This window comes from Orcinus orca, chromosome 11, assembly GCF_937001465.1.
Source record: "Orcinus orca chromosome 11, mOrcOrc1.1, whole genome shotgun sequence".
NCBI lineage: Eukaryota > Metazoa > Chordata > Mammalia > Artiodactyla > Delphinidae > Orcinus > Orcinus orca.
This window is the reverse complement of record NC_064569.1, coordinates 9407756-9428008: the sequence shown is the minus strand read 5'-3', so window position 1 is coordinate 9428008 and position 20253 is coordinate 9407756. Positions and strand designations below refer to the sequence as shown.

The 20253-nt window shown below is 36.7% G+C and overlaps 1 protein-coding gene across 3 annotated transcripts in view; it reads left to right on the top strand.

Moving 5' to 3' along the window:
• Positions 1 to 20253, top strand: part of LRP6 (LDL receptor related protein 6) — a 173075-nt gene that overhangs the window by 111940 nt on the left and 40882 nt on the right. For all 3 annotated transcript variants that reach the window (XM_033408194.2, XM_033408195.2, XM_004281142.4), the window contains 4 exons: positions 14253 to 14469; positions 15569 to 15858; positions 17142 to 17368; positions 19539 to 19723. In XM_033408194.2, the coding sequence (XP_033264085.1) occupies positions 14253 to 14469; positions 15569 to 15858; positions 17142 to 17368; positions 19539 to 19723 (919 nt within the window). The remainder of the gene's footprint in view (positions 1 to 14252; positions 14470 to 15568; positions 15859 to 17141; positions 17369 to 19538; positions 19724 to 20253) is intronic.

Genomic DNA, 20253 nt, shown 5'->3' with positions numbered 1-20253 from the left:
GAGGATATGTCTGATTTCCCTGCTTTTCAACTGATAGTGACCACTTAACTGTAGGTGTTATTTAAAAGGTACTTCCTGGTACTTGTTTACGTTTCTTCATTATGCTGAAATCATTTCATCACCTTTTACATACAAGCTTCTAGTTTACTTGTCTGCACTGGGGTCCCCTCTTCTCCCCACCCAAGTGTTACTATAGTGTTCTGGGGCTTCCTGATAATAAATACTAAAGCATTAGCAGAAAGGATCATTTTCTTTTTTCTGGTTGGGGAACATCAAACAAGCCTTTATTTCACCTTTATAAGACCCTGCAGTAGGCAGAAGCACATTGTGTCTTAACAGTATTCTCATTTTTCTCGGTCCGTTTTAACTGCCAGAAACATTGGTTGTACTGAGGGCCTGCAGTACTGCTTACCAATAGTGAAGACATATCATAGATAATTTATAAGTTTAAAAGATTTTCAGTTAATGCGTTTTCAGTCGCTGGTTTTATTGAAAATAATAATATTGTCATAGCTGAAATTTTCTCACAGTTTACTTTCTCATTATATACTTTTTATTCATTTTTTTCCCCTTTTCATTTCTGAGCTTATGCTGACAAATGCAGCAACACCTAGTGGTTGTAGGTGTAGAGAGAGATTTTTCTTGTTTACTTCAAGGACATGTAGAATTATTTCATATCTCTTTTATTGTAAATTTCCCTATTTTAGAGAACAGTGTCCATAGGTAGTTTTGTCCAAATCTAATTATACCTGGCACAATTTTGTTGGGAAACAGAAACAGAGATTATTATGCAGGGCTGTATTTTCCTCTCATGACAACTTCCTCTGTTTAATCAGTACTCTTATAAAGAAATTTGTTTCCCAAGTATTCAGATTTTTTTAAAAGTAATTTCTTTGGCGTCTTTAGCCTGTGTATTGTGAAAGTCTGTTAAAACACACAAGGACCCATTTATGATGGTTTTTCTTATTGTTTTTTCTAAGATTAATTCCTCCTTAAGAAATTATAATAATATAATCATCTGTTGTTGAGATAAAGCTCTCCTGAGTGTATGACAAGTACCAACAAGTTCTTTCTTTTGAATCTTTGCCAGTTTATGTGTTTCTTAAAATTGGTTTTACTTTTAGTTTTAGAAAAATGTTCAGGATAACTTAAATACCTGAATCTTTGCCCATTCCTACTACTTTACCACACTATATGTATGTATATATATGAATATATATTTTTCCCCACATCTTCTTGACATATAATAATGGAAGAATGATTTTGATAAATTCCGTTATTAGATTCCTCAGCTCAACAGAATACCTGGATTTGGAGACTGTATTCACTGAGTTGTAAGCATGGGCTATCATCTTGTTTCTGATTGGGGTGTATCTTGTGATTATATCTATCTTTGAACTCCTATTTGAAGGTTACCTGTTGATGTACAATTCTAACAACATTATTTAACTTGTTATCATCTATAGCAGCCAGAGTAGTATATCGTCCAGTTGTATGCTCTGTCATCTCATTATCTCCTCTACTTTGTCTGGCTCTAGAAAAGTTATTGCACATATTTATAGTGAGAGAAACTTGCTTGATGATAGGTGTGATCATATTTTCCTGAACTGGCACAGCAAACCCTGGAGCCTCACCAAACAAGATGCAGTTGCCTCACGTTGGAGTTAGTATAATTTTATCTATGTAAATTAGGATAATCTGTTCATTTGGTACCTAGAAAGCACTTTAGTGACCAAGTTTGAACTTGCACTTGGATTATTTTTTAAATGTCCTGCTATTATACTTTTTCGCCTCATGTTTTAGTATAAAACCATTTAATATGTGGGGAGCTGTTTTCAGTTACAGTCATTATTTTAGAAGTACCTTCTTTATTCCTTTGGTTTTTGTACCCCTGAAGTAAGAGTCCTGATTTCAGTGTCCTACTTTCTTGAGAAGAGAGGTCATCCTCTTTACAGTTTATAACAGTGTGGGGGTTTTTTGTTGTTTTTGTTCTTTTTTGCGGTACGCGGGCCTCTCACTGTTGTGGCCTCTCCTGTTGCGGAGCACAGGCTCCGGACACGCAGGCTCAACGGCCATGGCTCACGGGCCCAGCCGCTCTGCAGCATGTGGGATCTTCCCATACCGGGGCACGAACCCGTGTCCCCTGCATCGGCAGGTGGACTCTCAACCACTGTGCCAGCAGGGAAGCCCTAATGTTTAGTTTTTATCGAGGTAATCTCTAGATGTTTTGTTGAAACATTTTATAATATTGGACCCTGATCTAGTTCTTGTTTGATTTTGCCATTTAACTCGGTGACTTTAGATAATTCACATAATCTCCGGTCTTTGTATTTTGGCCAGTGAGGTCATTTGAACCAGGTGATCTTTAGGTTCTTTCCAGTTATAACATTTTCTGATGTTTTTTATATTAACTGCATGTCATAGGTTAAGAACAAATTAAACACTTTGCTTGGGAGAGTTGCTAAAAGGGAATCTATATTGAAGATGACATGACTGTTTTCTTTTTTTCTTTAAATTTTTCCTTATTTACTGTGCCTTTAATTCCTATCACCTAAAGAAAACTTGCCTGTTGGGGGTTCAGTATCTTTAGTAACTCAGTTTTAGTGACTTCCAGTAAGCTATTCATTTAGATTTTGCGTTGACCTGTATGCAGGCTACTCCATTATTAATATGCATGGTGGGTTTAAATAAATGTTTAAAGCCGTTGTTTGAAGCTTGCCAAACATGTAAATGTTAATGGAGTTCATGTAAAACATTATTTTTCAGGAGGTTATTTCCCTGTAGCTGGGAAACTATTATACTTTTAAAGGGGTCATAGAGATTTTATTTTTACTGTTTTTAGAAGGTTTGGAAAGGGTAAAAAGTAATATAATGGCAAGGACCACAGTTTTCGGGCTTCTTGGGAGGGAATTTGCAAAACATAGAGCAATGTTAACAATAACAAGTATTTTAACTTCTTGTTTCAACTTAATTTATCACCAGCTATTTAAGGATTCTATGTAATAGTCATTGCTGAAGTTATCCATAACGAGCAAAGGATTCTCCTTCAAATTTTTTTCCACTTTAAGTGTAGCTTACAATTTTAAAATGTTGAGAATGTTATAATGCAGGCCCTGTAATTTTTTTGTTGAACTCTTAATAGATTTCCTAAACTCTTCATTGTACTATGATTTGTTTTTTTGGTAGATTTGATCTGAAATAATAATCTGAGGGAAGGAGTTAGAATCCCTTTTATAGTGCTGAGATTTTCAACAGATTAGTATTTTGTTATTTCATTTATAATTTTGAGCTTCTGAGATCTGCCAGGCTTGTAGAGCTTGTAAGTAGGACTGAAATTAGAGGCTTTATGCTATTAATAAATAGACCCTGTTCAGTTTTTTGTTTTTGTTGATTGATTTTTTTACAGTTCCATAAGTTTTAATAAGTGCATAGAGTCATGTAGCCACCACCACAATTAAGATACAGAACATTTCCATCAATCACAAAAACTGCCTTGTGCTGCCCCTTTATTTTCAACTCCCCACACCCACTCTCCGGCAACCTCTGCACCTAGATTTGCATAAATGGAATCATACAGTATGTTACCTTGTAAGTATGGCTTCTTTCACTTAGCTTTAGACATTTAAAGCGTTAAATGTTCATTTATTTTTGATTTTAGATTGATTTATGACTTGGTCTTTATGTCTGGTTGAGATTTATAACACTACTATTGTGTTTTAGTTACAGTGTTATTCTTAAAATATGGGGAAAAAAATCCCAAACCCTTCTCTGCCACAATAGATTTCATTAGTCTATAGATAGTAAGCAAACAGAGTTTCATGGGTTTTCAAAGTGTTGTTGTCTTTGGGAAAAAAGCCATGTTCAGACGGTTTAGACATTATCAGATGATTTCTAGATAGTGTCATATACTTACACAAACATTTGTTCTTTCTATCCCAGGTTTCTCTTCCCAGAATTCAGCAGTGTTTGTTGCTTTTTGATTAGTTAGCTTCTTTAATTTGTCAAAGGTCATAGAACTTGCTGTTTATGAAGAAAACAATGGAATTCAAGTTTCCTGATTCCTAATACAGTACTTATTGTGTTGAGTTCTGCTGCCTCTTTTTTAGACTGTTCATTTTGAGATAATTTCAGACTTCAACAAAAAATTTGCAAGAGTAATAAAACTTTCACCCAGGTTCATTTTACATACTCATAGAATAGTGATCAACACCAGGAAATTAACACTGATACCATTTCCATTATTCCTGTTATATTAATTGGAATTCTCCCATAAGGAAGAGGTGTCCCCTTTCCAGTTTATTCAATTATTCATATATATATGTATGCACATATATATGTGTATATATGAGCCAGTGGATGTTCAGTTTATTCTACAGGGTATATTTCGTTATCATCATTATATCGTTGCAAAAATTGTTCCAGAATTGGCATTAGGATCACCTTCAAGGTGATTCTGTGTCCTTTTGACATGCCTCCATCTTTTTTTTTTTAATTGTGGTGAAAAACACATAACATAAAACCTACCATCTTAATCATTTTTACGTGTACAGTGGTGCTAATTATATGCACATTGTTCTGCAAGATCTGTAGAACTTTTTCATCTTGCAAAATTTAATCTCCATTCCTTTTGAACAACTGCTTCCCCACCAGCCCCTGGCAACTGCCATTTCACTTTCTGTTGCTAAGAGTTTGATTACTTTAGATACCTCTTATAAGTGGAACCATGCAGTATTATGTTCTTGTGACTGGCTTTATTTCATTTAGCATATGTCCTCAGGGTTCATCCGAGTTGTGGTCTGTGACAGGATTCCCGTCTTTTTTAAGGCTGAATAATATTCCATTGTAGTATATACCGTATTTTCTCTATCGATTCATCTGTTGATGGACATTTAAGTTGGTTCTGCCTCTTGGCTATTGTGAACACTGCTGCAGTGAACATGAGTGTGCAGATATCTCTTTGGGATCCTGTTTTCAGTTCTTTTGGGTGTGTACCAGAAGTAGGATTGCTGAATCAAATGGTAATTTAATTTTAATTTTGTAAGGAGCCCCTGTCATTTTTAAAATACTTTTTGGAACAACAGCATATTCCAGCTTTCTCTTATTTCCCATGCCAAGGAGCCATGGTTCTTTTTAATGAAGAATAGTATTTAAAAACCAGTATCTGGGCATAGGGTGTGCTCATTGGTACTTGAGTAATTTGTCTTAATACTAAGATGTTAGAGTTGATTTTTTTTTTCCTACTAAGACTCCAAATATATGTTAGTTGTGCTTGAAAAGAATGAGAGGAAAGGGAGCATTTTTCCCTTGTTAATATGCTAATGTGTTTCCCTTAGGGTTTATTAAAGGCTCCAGGACAGTGGGGTTCTCACAAGTATCTCATGAAGCATTTGAGTATCGACTAAGGTGGTATTGGTTTTCATCATAGCGATACCTTCAGCTGAAAATCTGTTCTCAATTTTATAGTTTTGAGTAATTCATGTTTTAGAATGCTTTGGTCACAATAACAATTCGTAGCTCTATCTGTAAAAGAGCACAGTAACTGCAAATGTTTAATATTCTAAGCACGACTCCTTGAGAAAATATTATGCAACTACCTAGTGCAAGTTTGATACTTTTTCTTTCCATATTAAAAATCACTTGTATTTACTCAGACATAATATGTCTTGAAGTAGGTTAAAGGCTTTAAATGCAGCACTGAATTTGCCGTTACTGCTCTCTTAAACAGGTGCATGGCGTCCCTTTGCTTTCCCTACTGGATGCAAAGCATTTCTCTTTCCTTCTCACCCCAGTGAGATTCTGCATGACTGAAATGTTATTTCCATCGATATAGTTTTCAAAATTGCCATTTCTATGAAATTATACTTTATAACCTATGAATTAGATGAATCAGCCCCCAACGATACCTATTTGTCTCTCATATATATATATATATAAAAAAACTTCTAATTTACTACTTGTTTTGGATATTGGCTGGAACAGTATAAGAGGAATGGTTCATTTGCATTTCTTTTTTGGAACTTGATAGCATTCCCAGTTCATTTTATGAGGGGTGCCTGGTTGTCCGGTTGTCATCTATTTCTTGAACATGTCCAGTCAAGTGAATTTGCATAGCAGCAACTTTGGTAGTAGACTGGCTGCATTCCAGGATTTCATGGGTAATCCTGTCTTGGCATTTAATGGGCTGATGAAACTACTCAAAAAAACCGGATGTGATGTCTGCAGAAGGTTTGCCATTACCTCCTCTCTGTGAAGATAATGTTCTGGTTAACCCACATCTGTTTCCTGTTGTAGCCCGTATGCTCAGTGTGGTTTGCAATATTTGGAAATGCCTCAGAATGTTAAATCCATACCACAATGTGGTTGAAGCAGCTGAAACCACTGGAGACTCTGGTTCAGATTTGGAGGTAGATTTTAGAAGTGACAGAAGCCTAATTTCAGTTTAATTAAACCACTCTGAGGTAATATGGTGAAACACACCCTCAAGAAGATTTAATTAGTGTTGGCTCAGCTTTTAAAGCGTAAGGGTTATCTTTTGGATTGGCCTAAAATGGTGCATTTGTTCTGGGTTCAGAATGTACAAGCAAGCTTTTACCAGGATTTGGGTTGTTATTTTAAACATAAAGGGGCTTAAAACTGTATTTACAAACCTAGTAACCTGTCCAAAACTGTTACTCCTTGGGTATGAGAAATGTAACAGTAATTTTCTTTGAGACAAAGCAACATGTTCTTGTTTCTCTATGTTGCTTCTGCCCAGTAGTAGAGAGAGATTGTGTGGCTGATAAAAGAGAAGCATTTAGGGCAGAAGCCAATTTTCTAAGAAGTGTCAACTCTGCAAAAGTAATGGAAGGAAACACATTTCAGAAAGTAATCAGACTCGGTATAAAGGGAAATATGTAGTTCTTTAGAAGTAAAGTCTCACAATCAGATTTTGTTTAAGTTTTTGATCCCTTAATTTCTTCAGAGGATTCTCATAAATTGCCTCCTACATCATGTGAACAACAAAAATGATAACAGCATTTATTACTAACAACTATTATTATTCTTCGGGTGCCCTTGGACTTTTTCCCTTATCTTTCCTCTCTTCATTTTTTTTTTAATTATGGAAAATTTCAGACATGTAGTAAAGCAGAGTAAAGATACTCAGGAACTACCTGGCTTCAACCATTATCTGTCAATCTAGAATGCTCTTAAGGGGAGAGCCAAGGAGATGGCAGATAGGGATTCTCTTATTAATATAAATGTGATTTTAATACTTTTATTTTGATATAACCTAAAAGAAATGAAAGAATCAGGCCTTTGTCCTTACTCTTGCAAATCTCAGCTAGAACTTTGAAATGTAAACTTACAAATGTGATAAAAGATGAAAAAAGTAGAGTTTTATTCTTTTCATGAGAAATCATTTTTGAAGTAATTTTAACCCATATTAGAATTAAGTATAGCATAGCTGGGGAGGGAGGAAAGACGAAATGGAAGGCATTTGTTTGTGGCTTTACGGAGCCTGATGAGTCTAGGGCAACCCTGAAGGTGGCAGGTTTGAGGGGGGACAGGGGTCTAATCTAAAACAGGAGTAAATTAATTTTGTTGTGGGCTGTATAGTCACCACCATGAAATTCTAATACTGCGCAGTCCACTAGGGTAGCCAGTAACCACATATGGCTATGGAGCACCTATAATGTGGCTACTCTGAACTGAGATGCTTGAAGTGTGAAATGCATACTAAGAAGACCTAGTGAGAAAAAACATAAAATCTCGCTAATAAATTTTTAAAGAGTGGTTACATGTTGAAATAAAATATTTTGGATATATATGAATAGATTAAATATATTATTAAAATTACCTTTACCTATTTTTTAAAAAACTTTAAAAAAATCTGGCTCCTAGAAAATTTTAAATTACACACATGACTCACATTTGTAACTTGTATTTCTTTTGGACAGCACTGTTCTAGACCCAACCCTGTTGTAAAAAGCTACTACAACAGTCAAGAATGGGAAGATAGGGAATTAAGGGAAGCAGTGTGGTTACAAACTTACATTTAAAGTATCTTAGCATATCTTAATTACATTGTTTAATTTGAAATAGATGTGATATATCTAGCTTTAGTGTGTACTTTATTTACTCTACTACCCCTCCCCCAAAAAAAACCCACAAAAAAACACTTTTAGTTTTTGCCTTTAAAGTGAGAGAACAAGGAATAGCTAGCTGGAAGGGACTAATACTCTAGTGTGCAAAGCTACAAAATCCTTAGCTGTGGCTTTTAGGGAACTATATTTGAGTTCTTGGACTCTGTGCTATTCTAAAGATCTTCTTAAGACCTTCATTATCATTTGTTGTTGATTTGCCAGATGTTGCTAAAAATTACCTTATCTTTTGAACATGTCCTTTGCTTGTTTTTCTTCTTCCTGAGACCCTTGCTTGCACTTAGAGCAGCATTAACACTGATCCAAGCCCCAGTTTTGTCAGGGGACCAGAGTGAAGATCACCAAAGCATTCCTAACCTACAATCCTTTATGTGCAATTCTGAAATCCAAAAAGCTCTTGCAACCGAAAGTTATTTTTATTAATTCAGTTGGTAGAGAGTCTGGCTTGAGGGACTTCCCTGGCAATCCAGGCAGTGAGTGCGGGTTCCATCCCTGGTGGGGGAGCCCAAGAAAACCAAAACACAAAATGGAAGCAGTATTGTAACAAATTCAATAAAGACTTTAAAAATGGTCCACATCAAAAACAGTTAAAAAAAAAAAAAAGGAGTCTGACTTGAAGCAGTGTAAGACTAATTGTAGTCCCTATTTATCCCCGTTTGTGGGAATATGTATATGTCTTGCTGGAAAAATATTATCATGCTTGGCAATGAAGTGCTGCCCTGGACCCAGGTAGAGGTGATACGCCATGTGCATTGTGTTAGCCTTTCGGTATTTCAGAGAAGTCCAAATTCTAAAATAGAGCTAGCCCCAAAGACTTTCAGAAAGAGGATTTTTGGAGCTCTATTATCATCCCATAGAAATTGAAAATATTATTAATTTTATTAACCGTAATTCTGTATTTAAGATATTTATCTTAAGCACAATCTGGATGCAGTAATAGAGGTAAATGAGGTCTTCCTGAAATACAGCTTTGTTATGTCACTCTCCTTAAAGTGCTTTCAGAAGTTTCTTGTTTTCTATAGTTTTTCTTACCTGGAATTTCATACCTCCTATAGGGTGCTGTCTCTCTGAGTCCCTTTTGTATTCTTTCTACCTCAAAGCGTCTCTTTCAAAGTCAAACAAGACATCCATGACTGTGTCTTAACGTGTGTTACTTCTTTTATTTTGAAAAATCATTTTCTCTTTTTCTTTGTCCAAATTCTTCTAATTCTTGAAGGTGGATTTGAACTCCTGCTCCTTCCTAAAGTTTTTCCTGATTAGCTGTACGCCAGAGAAGGGTGTATGTTTATGGTTTTAATGTAAATATAGTTTACTTCCTCAACCAGATTGTAATCCCTTAGCTAGAAGAGGCCCTGTTGTAAACTTCTGTTAGCATTCATCATGCTTTTCATGTGATTTGCGTTTAGTAGATATGTTTATTAATGTTGTTTGATTTGGGGTGGGGAGTGGAGTTGAGGGTCTGGTAGAGCAGCAGAAAGTATATTCCAATCAAATTGTCAAACTGCTCCATTTTGTTTACTGTTTTAGTTACTGTGCATCTAAGCAGCATAAGCAAACAATAAGAATGGGGGTTGGAAATGGGAATAAGGCTGCAGCCCTGCAGTTTTCCACTAGTGGCCAGGATACAGAAAAGTCTGTGCTGTTTTTATTCAGCTTAAAACTGTGTGGTGGTTTGGTCTTTTACTTCCACATATCCTTTTATATTTATGTATTCATTTTTATTTTGAAGCACTATATTTTACTAACTTAATTAAATATAGCCATTTAAGTATAGCTGTTTACTTTTAGGGACTAAAGCATTTTACTAAAACAATAAAGGGCAAGAACCAGCGTTTACTGAGCATCTATTAATCTGATACTGTGCTATATAAGTAAACATTCTTTTCTTTCTTAAATAATTCAGTAATGGAAGTGCTCTCTCCCTATTTTACATGTGAGAAATTTCCTTAAGGGTATCTAGTGAGTGATAGATCTTATATTTAAAATCCAAATCTGTCTAATTCTGCCAGAGTATTGTTTGCTAATCATAAGAGATTTTTAGAGAGCAGAAGAATGAAGAATAAATGCTAAATAAGAAAATGCTGAGTTGTGTAAACCAGAAGAATCTTTTGGAATTATCTTTTTGTTATTTTTCTCACTGTGGTTTTCAGTTTCATTCTTTGCCCATTATCTAAATTCATAGCTAATCAGCTATCTTTGTTTAAGTTGTTAATTTCTCAAAATGAACAAACAAGAATGTTGCAGGACACATAACTGAAAGAGGAGAGTTGGTTGATCCTGTAATAGTTTTGAAGTAGAAATTTAGATTTTATTTTTAAAAAGTTCAGTATTAGGTAACTAGTGTATGCTTTTAGATCAGCAAATAAATTTTAATAGGAAGGCCAATATTGGAGCATAGTAATCAGCAAAATTAGTATTTATTAAACGTAAGATAATAATTGATTTAAGATAATACTGAAACAAGGAATAAGGTAAAAGCAGACACGTTTTACTATACCATACACTTGTAAGAAAGTATTATTTTAGAGGTCTGTAATACAGAATGTTTAGCACTCTGTGTTAGATGCTCTCTGATAGGATGATGAACTCCTCCGCCTAATGGAGAAGATAGGTTTCCCGTTAAGTATATGACATTTTAGATGAGGTAGCAGTACATTTTCTGGTAGATGCAGTGGGAAATATTGCAGTAGAAACTGATGAGGCTTTAGACTAGAACTTTACATATTTGTAATTTTTCTGCATAAGGTCATATTAAAGCCTTAAGACTTGATGGGCCTGTTGAAAGGTGTTTTATAGACAGAACAACTCAGGAAATCTTGGAACATATCCAGCCAGGTTTGAAAAAGGAAAGAGGAACCAGGGAGATGAAGAGATAGAAAGCAGATTGTGCAGAAGAGCAGAGAAGAACAGAAAAGTAGTCACTGATCGTTTTCAGTAGTCATTTGAGCCGAGTCTCGGATTGTCAGCCAGTTGTAGGGAGGTGAGGGAATGAATGGTAAGAGGTGGAGGCAGCAGCTACAGATCATTCAGAGAACATGGCAGCAAAAACAGAATCATTCAGCTTTTAAACTGTGTCTCTCTAAAATGGTGGAAACTGTGTTAAAGGCAGAAAAGAAGGACCTTATGGAGAGGGAGAAATTGGAGATCCTGGGAAGGAAGGACATAGTATTGGGAGGAAATTCTTGCAGGGAGGGTAGAGGAAGATACCAGAGTCAAGAGAGAATCTCCATATTAGGGTGGAGGCAAAAGGACAGAGTTTTAAAATAAGCTTCTCCCACCTAAAAATAATGACTATTCTAAATTATGTCTAATACAGGAAAAATTTTCACCCTGATCAGAGTTTCCAGGCAGTAATAAAATGGGGCCAGAAATTCTTTCTTGGAGCTCTGCTTTTAGGAGGGATCAGGAAAGTATCCATTCTCTAAAAGTAGGCAGTAGTATGCATTTTCACATGGATTTAAAATTTGGGCAAGAATACCTTTCATTCATTCACATGGCTAAGCTAGGATCTGAGGATAAGAACTGTTATATAAATTTTAATTTCCATTTTTACTAAGGTTTCATGACTGTCGTAGGTCTTAGGAAACCTGTCTCCTTTTAAAGTTTTTTTTTTTTTAATAAATTTATTTATTTTTGGCTGTGTTGGGTCTTTGTTGCTGCACGCGGGCTTTCTCTAGTTGTGGCGAGCGGGGGCTACGCTGCGTTGCGGTGCATGAGCTTCTTATTGCGGTGGCTTCTCTTCTTGCAGAGCACGGGCTCTAGGCACACGGGCTCAGTAGTTGTGGCTTGCGGTCTCTAGAGCGCAGGCTCAGTAGTTGTGGCGCACAGGCTTAGTTGCTCCGCGGCATGTGGGATCTTCCCGGACCAGGGCTCGAACCCATGTCCCCTGCATTGGCAGGCGGATTCTTAGCCACTGCGCCACCAGGGAAGTCCCTCCTTTTAAAAATTATTTAACAAATATTTATTGAGTTCTCTGCCAGGCTCTTTAATAGTAGCTGTGAAAGACATAAATAGATGAAATTAGGTTCCTGCTATTCTAGAGATTATATCCTAGTTATATATGAAAACAGATTATCAACCCTTTTTCTCTGCTTAGTCATTTTACTGTTAAACACCAAAGTAATTTTAAGATAAACCGTAGACATCATAAAATATATCCAGGAATGGTCTGTTGCAAGAAAATGTGAATGTAAAAAATCTAAACTCATGTCTCAAGCAGAAATTATTAACTTTAAAAAGTGTGTAATGTTAGGAGTTGGAGTAGTATTTAATTCTTTTTAACTATGTTTTTGACTTTTAAAAAACATTATATTTAAATATAGATTTATTCAGTTGGCTTAATAGAAGTCCTCTTGTATCTAATATGAACAGATAAACATCCAACTAATATAATCTCTCTTCCATCAGATATAAATCAAATATTTATTGATATTTGCAAGTGAAGATACAAGAATATGGCACAATTTTGCTCAATTTTTAAGTATTTTGTTTCCAAGGTTTGGATGTTTGGGGAAGGTCAACAAGTGTTTTAAAATTTTTAGAGAGGAGAGATAAAGATATTTGCTTGTCATTCCATCTAGGCATCACAGTATTGACTTACATGGAATATAATTTATGAATAAAAAATTAATACTTGTATAAGATTATTCCTGATACTTCTTTTTAGGTGGGTGTTTGCATGTACATGTTATTAGTAACAATAACATTTCTGAAGGCTGATTTGCCTGGTACACAGGCCACTTTAAATGATAGAAATGTTCTCAGGTGAGGACTTGGAAGTTGGTGCTTTAGAATACTTCCTCTGTCTTTTAGAACAGAAGATTAGTACATGTTTCTGCAACGTCAGAGACAGATAAGACGCCTAGGGAAATTGCTGATGTTTACAATGAAAATGTCAGAATGAATTTAATAATGTTGCTATAGCAGGGGTCCCCAACCCCGGGTCATGGACCAAGAGTGGTCCGTGGTCTGTTAGGAACCGGGTTGCACAGTAGGAGGTGAGCTGAGCGAAGCTCCATCTGTATTTACAGCTGCTCCCCATTGGTCGCATTACTGCCTGAGCTCCGCCTCCTGTCAGATCAGCGGCGGCATTAGATTCTCATAGGAGCGCGAACCCTACTGTGAACTGCACATGTGAGGGCTCTAGGTCGCAAATACAGGTTATCATTAGCAGAGAGGTTTGACTGCACAGAGACCATAATAAATCAGTTGCTTGCAGACTCATATCAAAACCCTGTCAGTGAGTGGCAAGTGAAAACAAGCTCAGGGCTCCCACTGATTCTGCATTATGGTGAGCTGTATAATTATTTCATTATATATTTCATATTATATTACAATATAATAGTAATAGAAATAAAGAGCACAATAAATGTAATGTGCTTGAATCATGCTGAAACCATCCTCCTCCACCCAGTCCGTGGAAAAATTGTCTTCCATGAAACTGGTCCCTGGTGCCAGAAAGGTTGGGGACCACTGTGCTGTAGGGTAGTTGGAAAGAGCTGATACATCCTAGTTACTTGAAACTTAGTTGCAGAGAGAGTATCTAGAGTGTTTTTTTTTTTTTTTAAACAAAAACAATGAAATAAAAAATACACTAAATAGAAGGAGTTCTAAAAAAGACATCAACTCTGTATACAAGCTGTGCAACCTTATTTGAATCTTAGTTTCCTTAGATGTCAAACAGGCAAAACTCTCATGATAAAATAAAATATGTTATAAAACACAATACGTAATAAAATAATATGTGCAAAGGTACACTATAATTTGAAAACAGATGTACAAGCAAACTTAAGGCGATAATATTGTACTTTTAATTTTTACACAGTCATTTAGTAGAGGAGGTGCCTACTAAATCTAATGTTGCCGGAATTTTTAGAAGGAAGGGTAATAAAAGACTGGGGAAATAGAGGTAAAATACGAGCCCACGTTGAGTCTTCGAAATCCTTCTCATTAAACCAACATGTTGTCACTTTGTGAAAGCATTGTAACAGGAGTAACTAAGATGACGCTTGGATTTTGATGTAGGCATAGTTGGTTTTGTCATTTTTACATACGTTTGAAGAATAAGTAAACATCTTTTCCTCTTCCTTCTCTTTAAACTTAAACTTGAAGGTTATGAATACCGATGGGACTGGGAGACGAGTGCTAGTGGAAGACAAAATTCCCCACATATTTGGGTTTACTTTGTTGGGTGACTATGTTTACTGGACCGACTGGCAGAGGCGTAGCATCGAAAGAGTACACAAACGAAGTGCAGAGCGGGAAATCATCATAGACCAGCTCCCTGACCTCATGGGCCTGAAGGCCACAAATGTTCATCAAATCGTTGGTAAGTAATTCCACAGTTCTCTTAGAGATTGAACGAGGAGTGAGAAAAGATAGAGACAGTCAGCAGCTTGTAAAGTCAGCAGTGTAAATTGTTGATGTTTTGAGGGGATATACATAAATTCTTTGTGGTACAAGTACGTTTTTCTCAAAGTCTGATACCTTTTACATCATATCCCGTGGTGTCTAGTGGCTAAGGAAGACAGTGAACAGCTTTTAGACAATTATCTTCTTTCTCAGGGACTATCATTCCATTTCCTTCCACCTCCCCACTGTCAAACCCTAAATGTAAGAACCAGAGAAATTAAATAAATGTCCCAGGGAAAATACTCCAAATCACTTTCTTCTTTTGGTTCCTGAAACCTCCAAACATATTTTCAGCATATCACCAAGTTCAGTGATATTTGGGGATGACCTAGTGCTGGGCACCATGTAGATGGTCCATGAATAATTTTGGAATCAAGAACTTTCTTTAAAGTTGTTTATCCGGAAACAAATGAGAACTTTAAGTTATCAGATTGATTGGCAGGAATAACCTTTTAAATGCTGGCTTAATACTCTGCCTACATAGTTTGAATCGAAGGGCTAAACTTAACACACACACACACACCCCTTCATGAAAAGAATTTCTACTGTATGAATAATGCAGTTTAGTTAAAGTTTACTGTGGGTACAAAGGAAAGTATTTTTGTCATACCTCTGTTCCCAGTTGATCAGCACAAGAGTTTTGACCTGCTCCGTTTTCAACCTGGGCCAGTTCAGCACTCCTTAGGCAACCTGGTAGTCCCCACTCCTGGGAGGTCACCATACTAATGCCAACTTAATCGGATACCCAATCAGCATAGAGCATTACCGATCAAAACTCTTGGGCTTAAGCCATCCTGCTTCCGAGTAGCTGGGACTATAGGCCTGCACAACTGTGCCTGGCCTTTTATTCCCTATTAACCCTCACAGTGCATGTCTATGAGATTACAACTGAAACTCTAGATTTGGGAGCAAATATCATCCTTGGTCTTTGTGAAACAAATGCTTAGTCATTTTAAATTGAAAATGTGTTGATTGTATCAATGCGTGTGTCCTTCTGTGCCCTTTTATAATTTTAGGTTCCAACCCCTGCGCTGAGGAGAATGGGGGATGTAGCCATCTCTGCCTCTATAGACCTCAGGGCCTTCGCTGTGCCTGCCCCATTGGCTTTGAACTCATCAGTGACATGAAGACCTGCATTGTCCCAGAGGCTTTCCTTTTGTTTTCACGGAGAGCAGATATCAGGAGAATTTCTTTGGAAACTAACAATAATAACGTGGCCATCCCGCTCACTGGTGTCAAAGAAGCTTCTGCTTTGGACTTTGATGTAACAGACAACCGAATTTACTGGACTGACATATCACTCAAGGTTAGCAAAAGAACTGGAATATTAAAACTGGGGGCTAAAAGGGAGAGCGTCTAGGATTTCTGACTCTTCGTGCCATCATCAACTTTCCTCATTACTTAATAGGCAGAGTTCTACAAAAACACTTAACTTTTTAAAGGAAGTCGAGGGAAAGGCCCATTCAGTATTTTTTATTACGTATGTTTTAGTGCAAGATACTCTGCTTGAGTGTTCTAAATCTGCAAGACATAATCTTCCTCTACTTTGTTCTGTTTGAATTTAATGAGTGACATTTTCTTCAGTTAGAGAGTAAGCAATTGTATGCCTCATATAAATGGCTTATAGAGACTTGACTCTAAATGTATTAAAAAAAATTTTGGGGCACCTGACTGAGGTAGAAAATGGCAATTATGTGTTATAGCATACCTTTTTTTCCCCCCTAGAATGAATATTGAAAAGCACATTGAGTCCATAAGGAGGAGCTCTTAACCGGAAAATCTGGAGAATAAGCTTTCCTTCTTCCAGATTGTTTTGGACTTGTTGTAGATAACTTGTGTAAAATTTTGTCTCGTGCAAAAATCATGGAATGTTAGAGCCAGAGTTGGATTCTAATGGTGTTCAGTAAAATCTGTTAAATGAGTGAATAAATGCTTTATCTTGGCTTTTATTGTGTGGGCTTGTAAGTTTCCTCATCTTGAAAAGAGCGATAATGTCTGTCTTGCAGGGCTGTTGTAAGGATTAAATCAGAAACTATATGTACACAAAGTACCTAGGATAGTACTTGCCATGAAGTAGCAGCTATTATTAATAGCTTGAATTATGACGGTTTTAATTTCTAGGGGATTCAAAGCTACAGTGGTAATGGTATGATAATAGTCACATGCACGTCTATAAGGTATCAATATAAGGTTGTTGAGATCTTCAGTTGACACGGTGACATGGCCTACTCTCGGGAAGCTGACTACCAGTTAAAAGTCTACAACATTCTGGTCACGTCTCTTTCACTTGACTACTAATAAATTTTACAAGAATAGTCATTCCACTGTTCTACTAGAATAAATTTCTGGTCCTTAAACATTTCAAAACTTTCTCCCTGAATTGGCAATAAAACTTGAGGTCACAGTTGCATTTATTAGAGATTGACATCATTTTTTTTCTTTGCTCATAAAATATGTGAATTGTATTGAGAAACTATGCCTCTGGCTCTTCTGGATCCTCCCACCCAACGAAAAACAAACCATACATTCCTTCTGGATGGTGTTTTGTACTTAAGCCCTGTGACTTTTTTGTTAATCTTATTTTTGCAGACCATCAGCAGAGCCTTTATGAATGGCAGTGCACTGGAACATGTGGTAGAATTTGGCTTAGATTATCCAGAAGGCATGGCAGTAGACTGGCTTGGGAAGAACTTGTACTGGGCAGACACAGGAACAAATCGAATTGAGGTATCAAAGTTGGACGGGCAGCACCGACAAGTTTTGGTGTGGAAAGACCTAGATAGTCCCAGAGCTCTTGCATTGGACCCCGCTGAAGGGTAAACAGCTTTTTGTATGCATTCTTTGCAACTGCATTGTTCATGGCCAAGTTATGGATTATATTCTTGATGTCTTAAATAATGCTTATTAGGAATTTAACAAGTCAACCATAGACAGGCTTTATCTTAAAACCATTAGTTGAGATTTCACTGATTTAGAATTAATAATTATTAGCTAAATTTGACTTTTGTCATCATTAACATTGGGTGAAAAAGATTAGTGAGGGCTTCCCTGGTGGCGCAGTGGTTGGGAGTCCGCCTGCCGATGCAGGGGGCGCGGGTTCATGCCCCGGTCCGGGAAGATCCCACATGCCGCGGAGCGGCTGGGCCCGTGAGCCATGGCTGCTGAGGCTGTGCGTCCGGAGCCTGTGCTCCGCAACGGGAGAGGCCACAACAGTGAGAGGCCCGCGTACCGCAAAAAAAAAAAAAAGTGAAATGGATTAATAATTAAATATTAATGATCATACTTATATACTAAGTAGACAGCCTTTTTAAAGGTGTCATCAAGTCTGTATTTGCTTGCACTCTCTCCCAAGTTACACCAGATTCCAAACCTATGAAAGTAAACCCACTGAAATAATGTGTGCTAGGAAATAACTGCATTTTACAAGCTCCATTCTAGAATGTTTGTTAATTCAAAAATGGACAGTTAGTTTGATTATTATTATAAACTTGGGGAAACTTTGATATTAAACAGTGAACTTTCTGATAAACTATTTTTTTTACAACGTGACATGTTTTTCAACGGTAGATGATCCTTCTTACATGATTTAGCAAGTTTTAAAAAGCCGGCATCTAAGAAATCTGAAATGTGAAGAATAACTCCATTTTAAAAAGCAGAAGTTAACAGTGTGAACATACAAACATATTTACTATAGCTGTAATGAAAAATAGTTTCCCTGAATCAGTCAGTTCCATGGTTAGCTTGTTAACCATGTAGTTAAGAAGGTCATACTGAAAGCACCCCCTCTGTGCTGACATGTTGTGATTGGGTTATGGTGATTTTTATTCTAAACATTAGTTACCAGACAGATATTTAGTAGTTGGGACGAAGTACTCTAGTTTATGTGGCTGCTGGCAACTGTGAAATTTCTCCCACAGTTGTTTTCTCTTGGGCTCTCGGGGTGTGCATGTGCCTGTCAGCTGACAAGTACAAATGCAAACAAAGACCGAGACAACTTCAGTTTTCAGAAAACCATGTTCATACATTGCTACCAAATCAACCATCAGCTAACAGGCTGATGAGTGAATGTCTGCCATGGGTATTTGATGAGACCTGGCACGTGGAGAACATTCCTACTCCCAGTATTCAGAGTGTCTTGAAACTAGCACTACTAGTTCAGCTGAAAGGGCATTTGGCTAAAGATTAGCTTCTAGTTCTAGTGCTGCCATATGACTGGCTTGAAGACATTAGACAAATCAGTCACACTTTTAGTGCCTTGGCCTCCTCATGTGTAAAAAACCTATACTGTTGAGCTGCTCTAAGGTTAAGGTGAAGAACTCAAAAGAGTACAACAAAAGCAAAAGAGTGTTCTAAAATTTCACAGGGGTTGTAGTAATAGTGTTCACTGACCAGCTGACACATTAAGGGGTGGTTCGTTGCTCTTACACGTCGCAGTATGTTACCTTGGACCATGTGACCAAATACGTTTTCAAACTTTGCTTTTAAATTTCAGTTAAAGGCTATTAATTTTTACCCTTGATGTACGGCTGCAACTTAGTTTGGGGGAGAGTTGATGACACAAATTGAAAAGAAGTTTAAAAATTCGAATTACTTGTATTCACAAATACATATATTTTGTTCTGAAGTGAATCAGGTTCTGAGACCAGAGCTTTAATTCTTTGCTAACTTCTTGAATATTAGTTTTATAAATGCAATGCTGCAATAAGGAAATCATTGGTTTGTTTCCAGTTCCTAGGTTTTGGATGGAACAAATTCATTGGAAAGACTAAGGAAAGCTGACTCACTTCCTTTTTAGGATATGAGAAAAAATATTTAGTTGAGGCTGCCAGTATTCTTGAAAAAAATTATAGCTATGATTTTGCTTTACCAATTTCCTTGACTTAATGTATATTTTCTTTAAATTCATTTAGTTACTGTGCATGAATATGATCCTTTCTCCCAAATAGTCAAAAATGAAATGTTAAGTATCCACTGTTTTGAATTTAGATTTATGTATTGGACTGAATGGGGCGGAAAGCCTAAGATAGACAGAGCTGCCATGGATGGAAGTGAACGTACTACATTAGTTCCAAATGTGGGGCGAGCAAATGGCCTAACTATTGATTATGCTAAAAGGAGGCTTTATTGGACAGACCTGGACACCAACTTAATAGAATCTTCAAATATGCTTGGTAAGCTGTACTCCTTTTTGTTCAGACAGATAGTATATAATCCTTTCTGTGCAAAAGTCAGTGACTGCTGTTTACCATAGGTTAGATACTATTAATAAAACTTCATATGAATGTCTGGGTTTTTCCTCTGTCTCACACTGTATCCTATTTATTAATAGTGGGCTAGGCACTTGGATTCATATCTCTTTAATATGTGGACATTTCATTACTGTTGGGCTTATAATGGAATTTATAACACCCTGGGCATTCCTGAAGTGACTTTTTGTACCGGTAAAATACAATATATGCATTTTCATCCTTTTTTGGAAGGAAAAATAGTTGAACTGTAGACCTTTATGGAGGGAAAATAAGACCACAATCAAAATAGACCATTTACAGGAGTTTAAAAAAACTCAGTGATTTGTAGCAAGAATATTAGTTTGAGGCATGGGGTCAGACTGCAGGTGGGTTGATTTCAGAGGACCAGTCTGGTTTAAGAATTGCTTTTAAAGGAATTCTTCTGTTTTAAATTGCTTACAAAAGTAATGTTT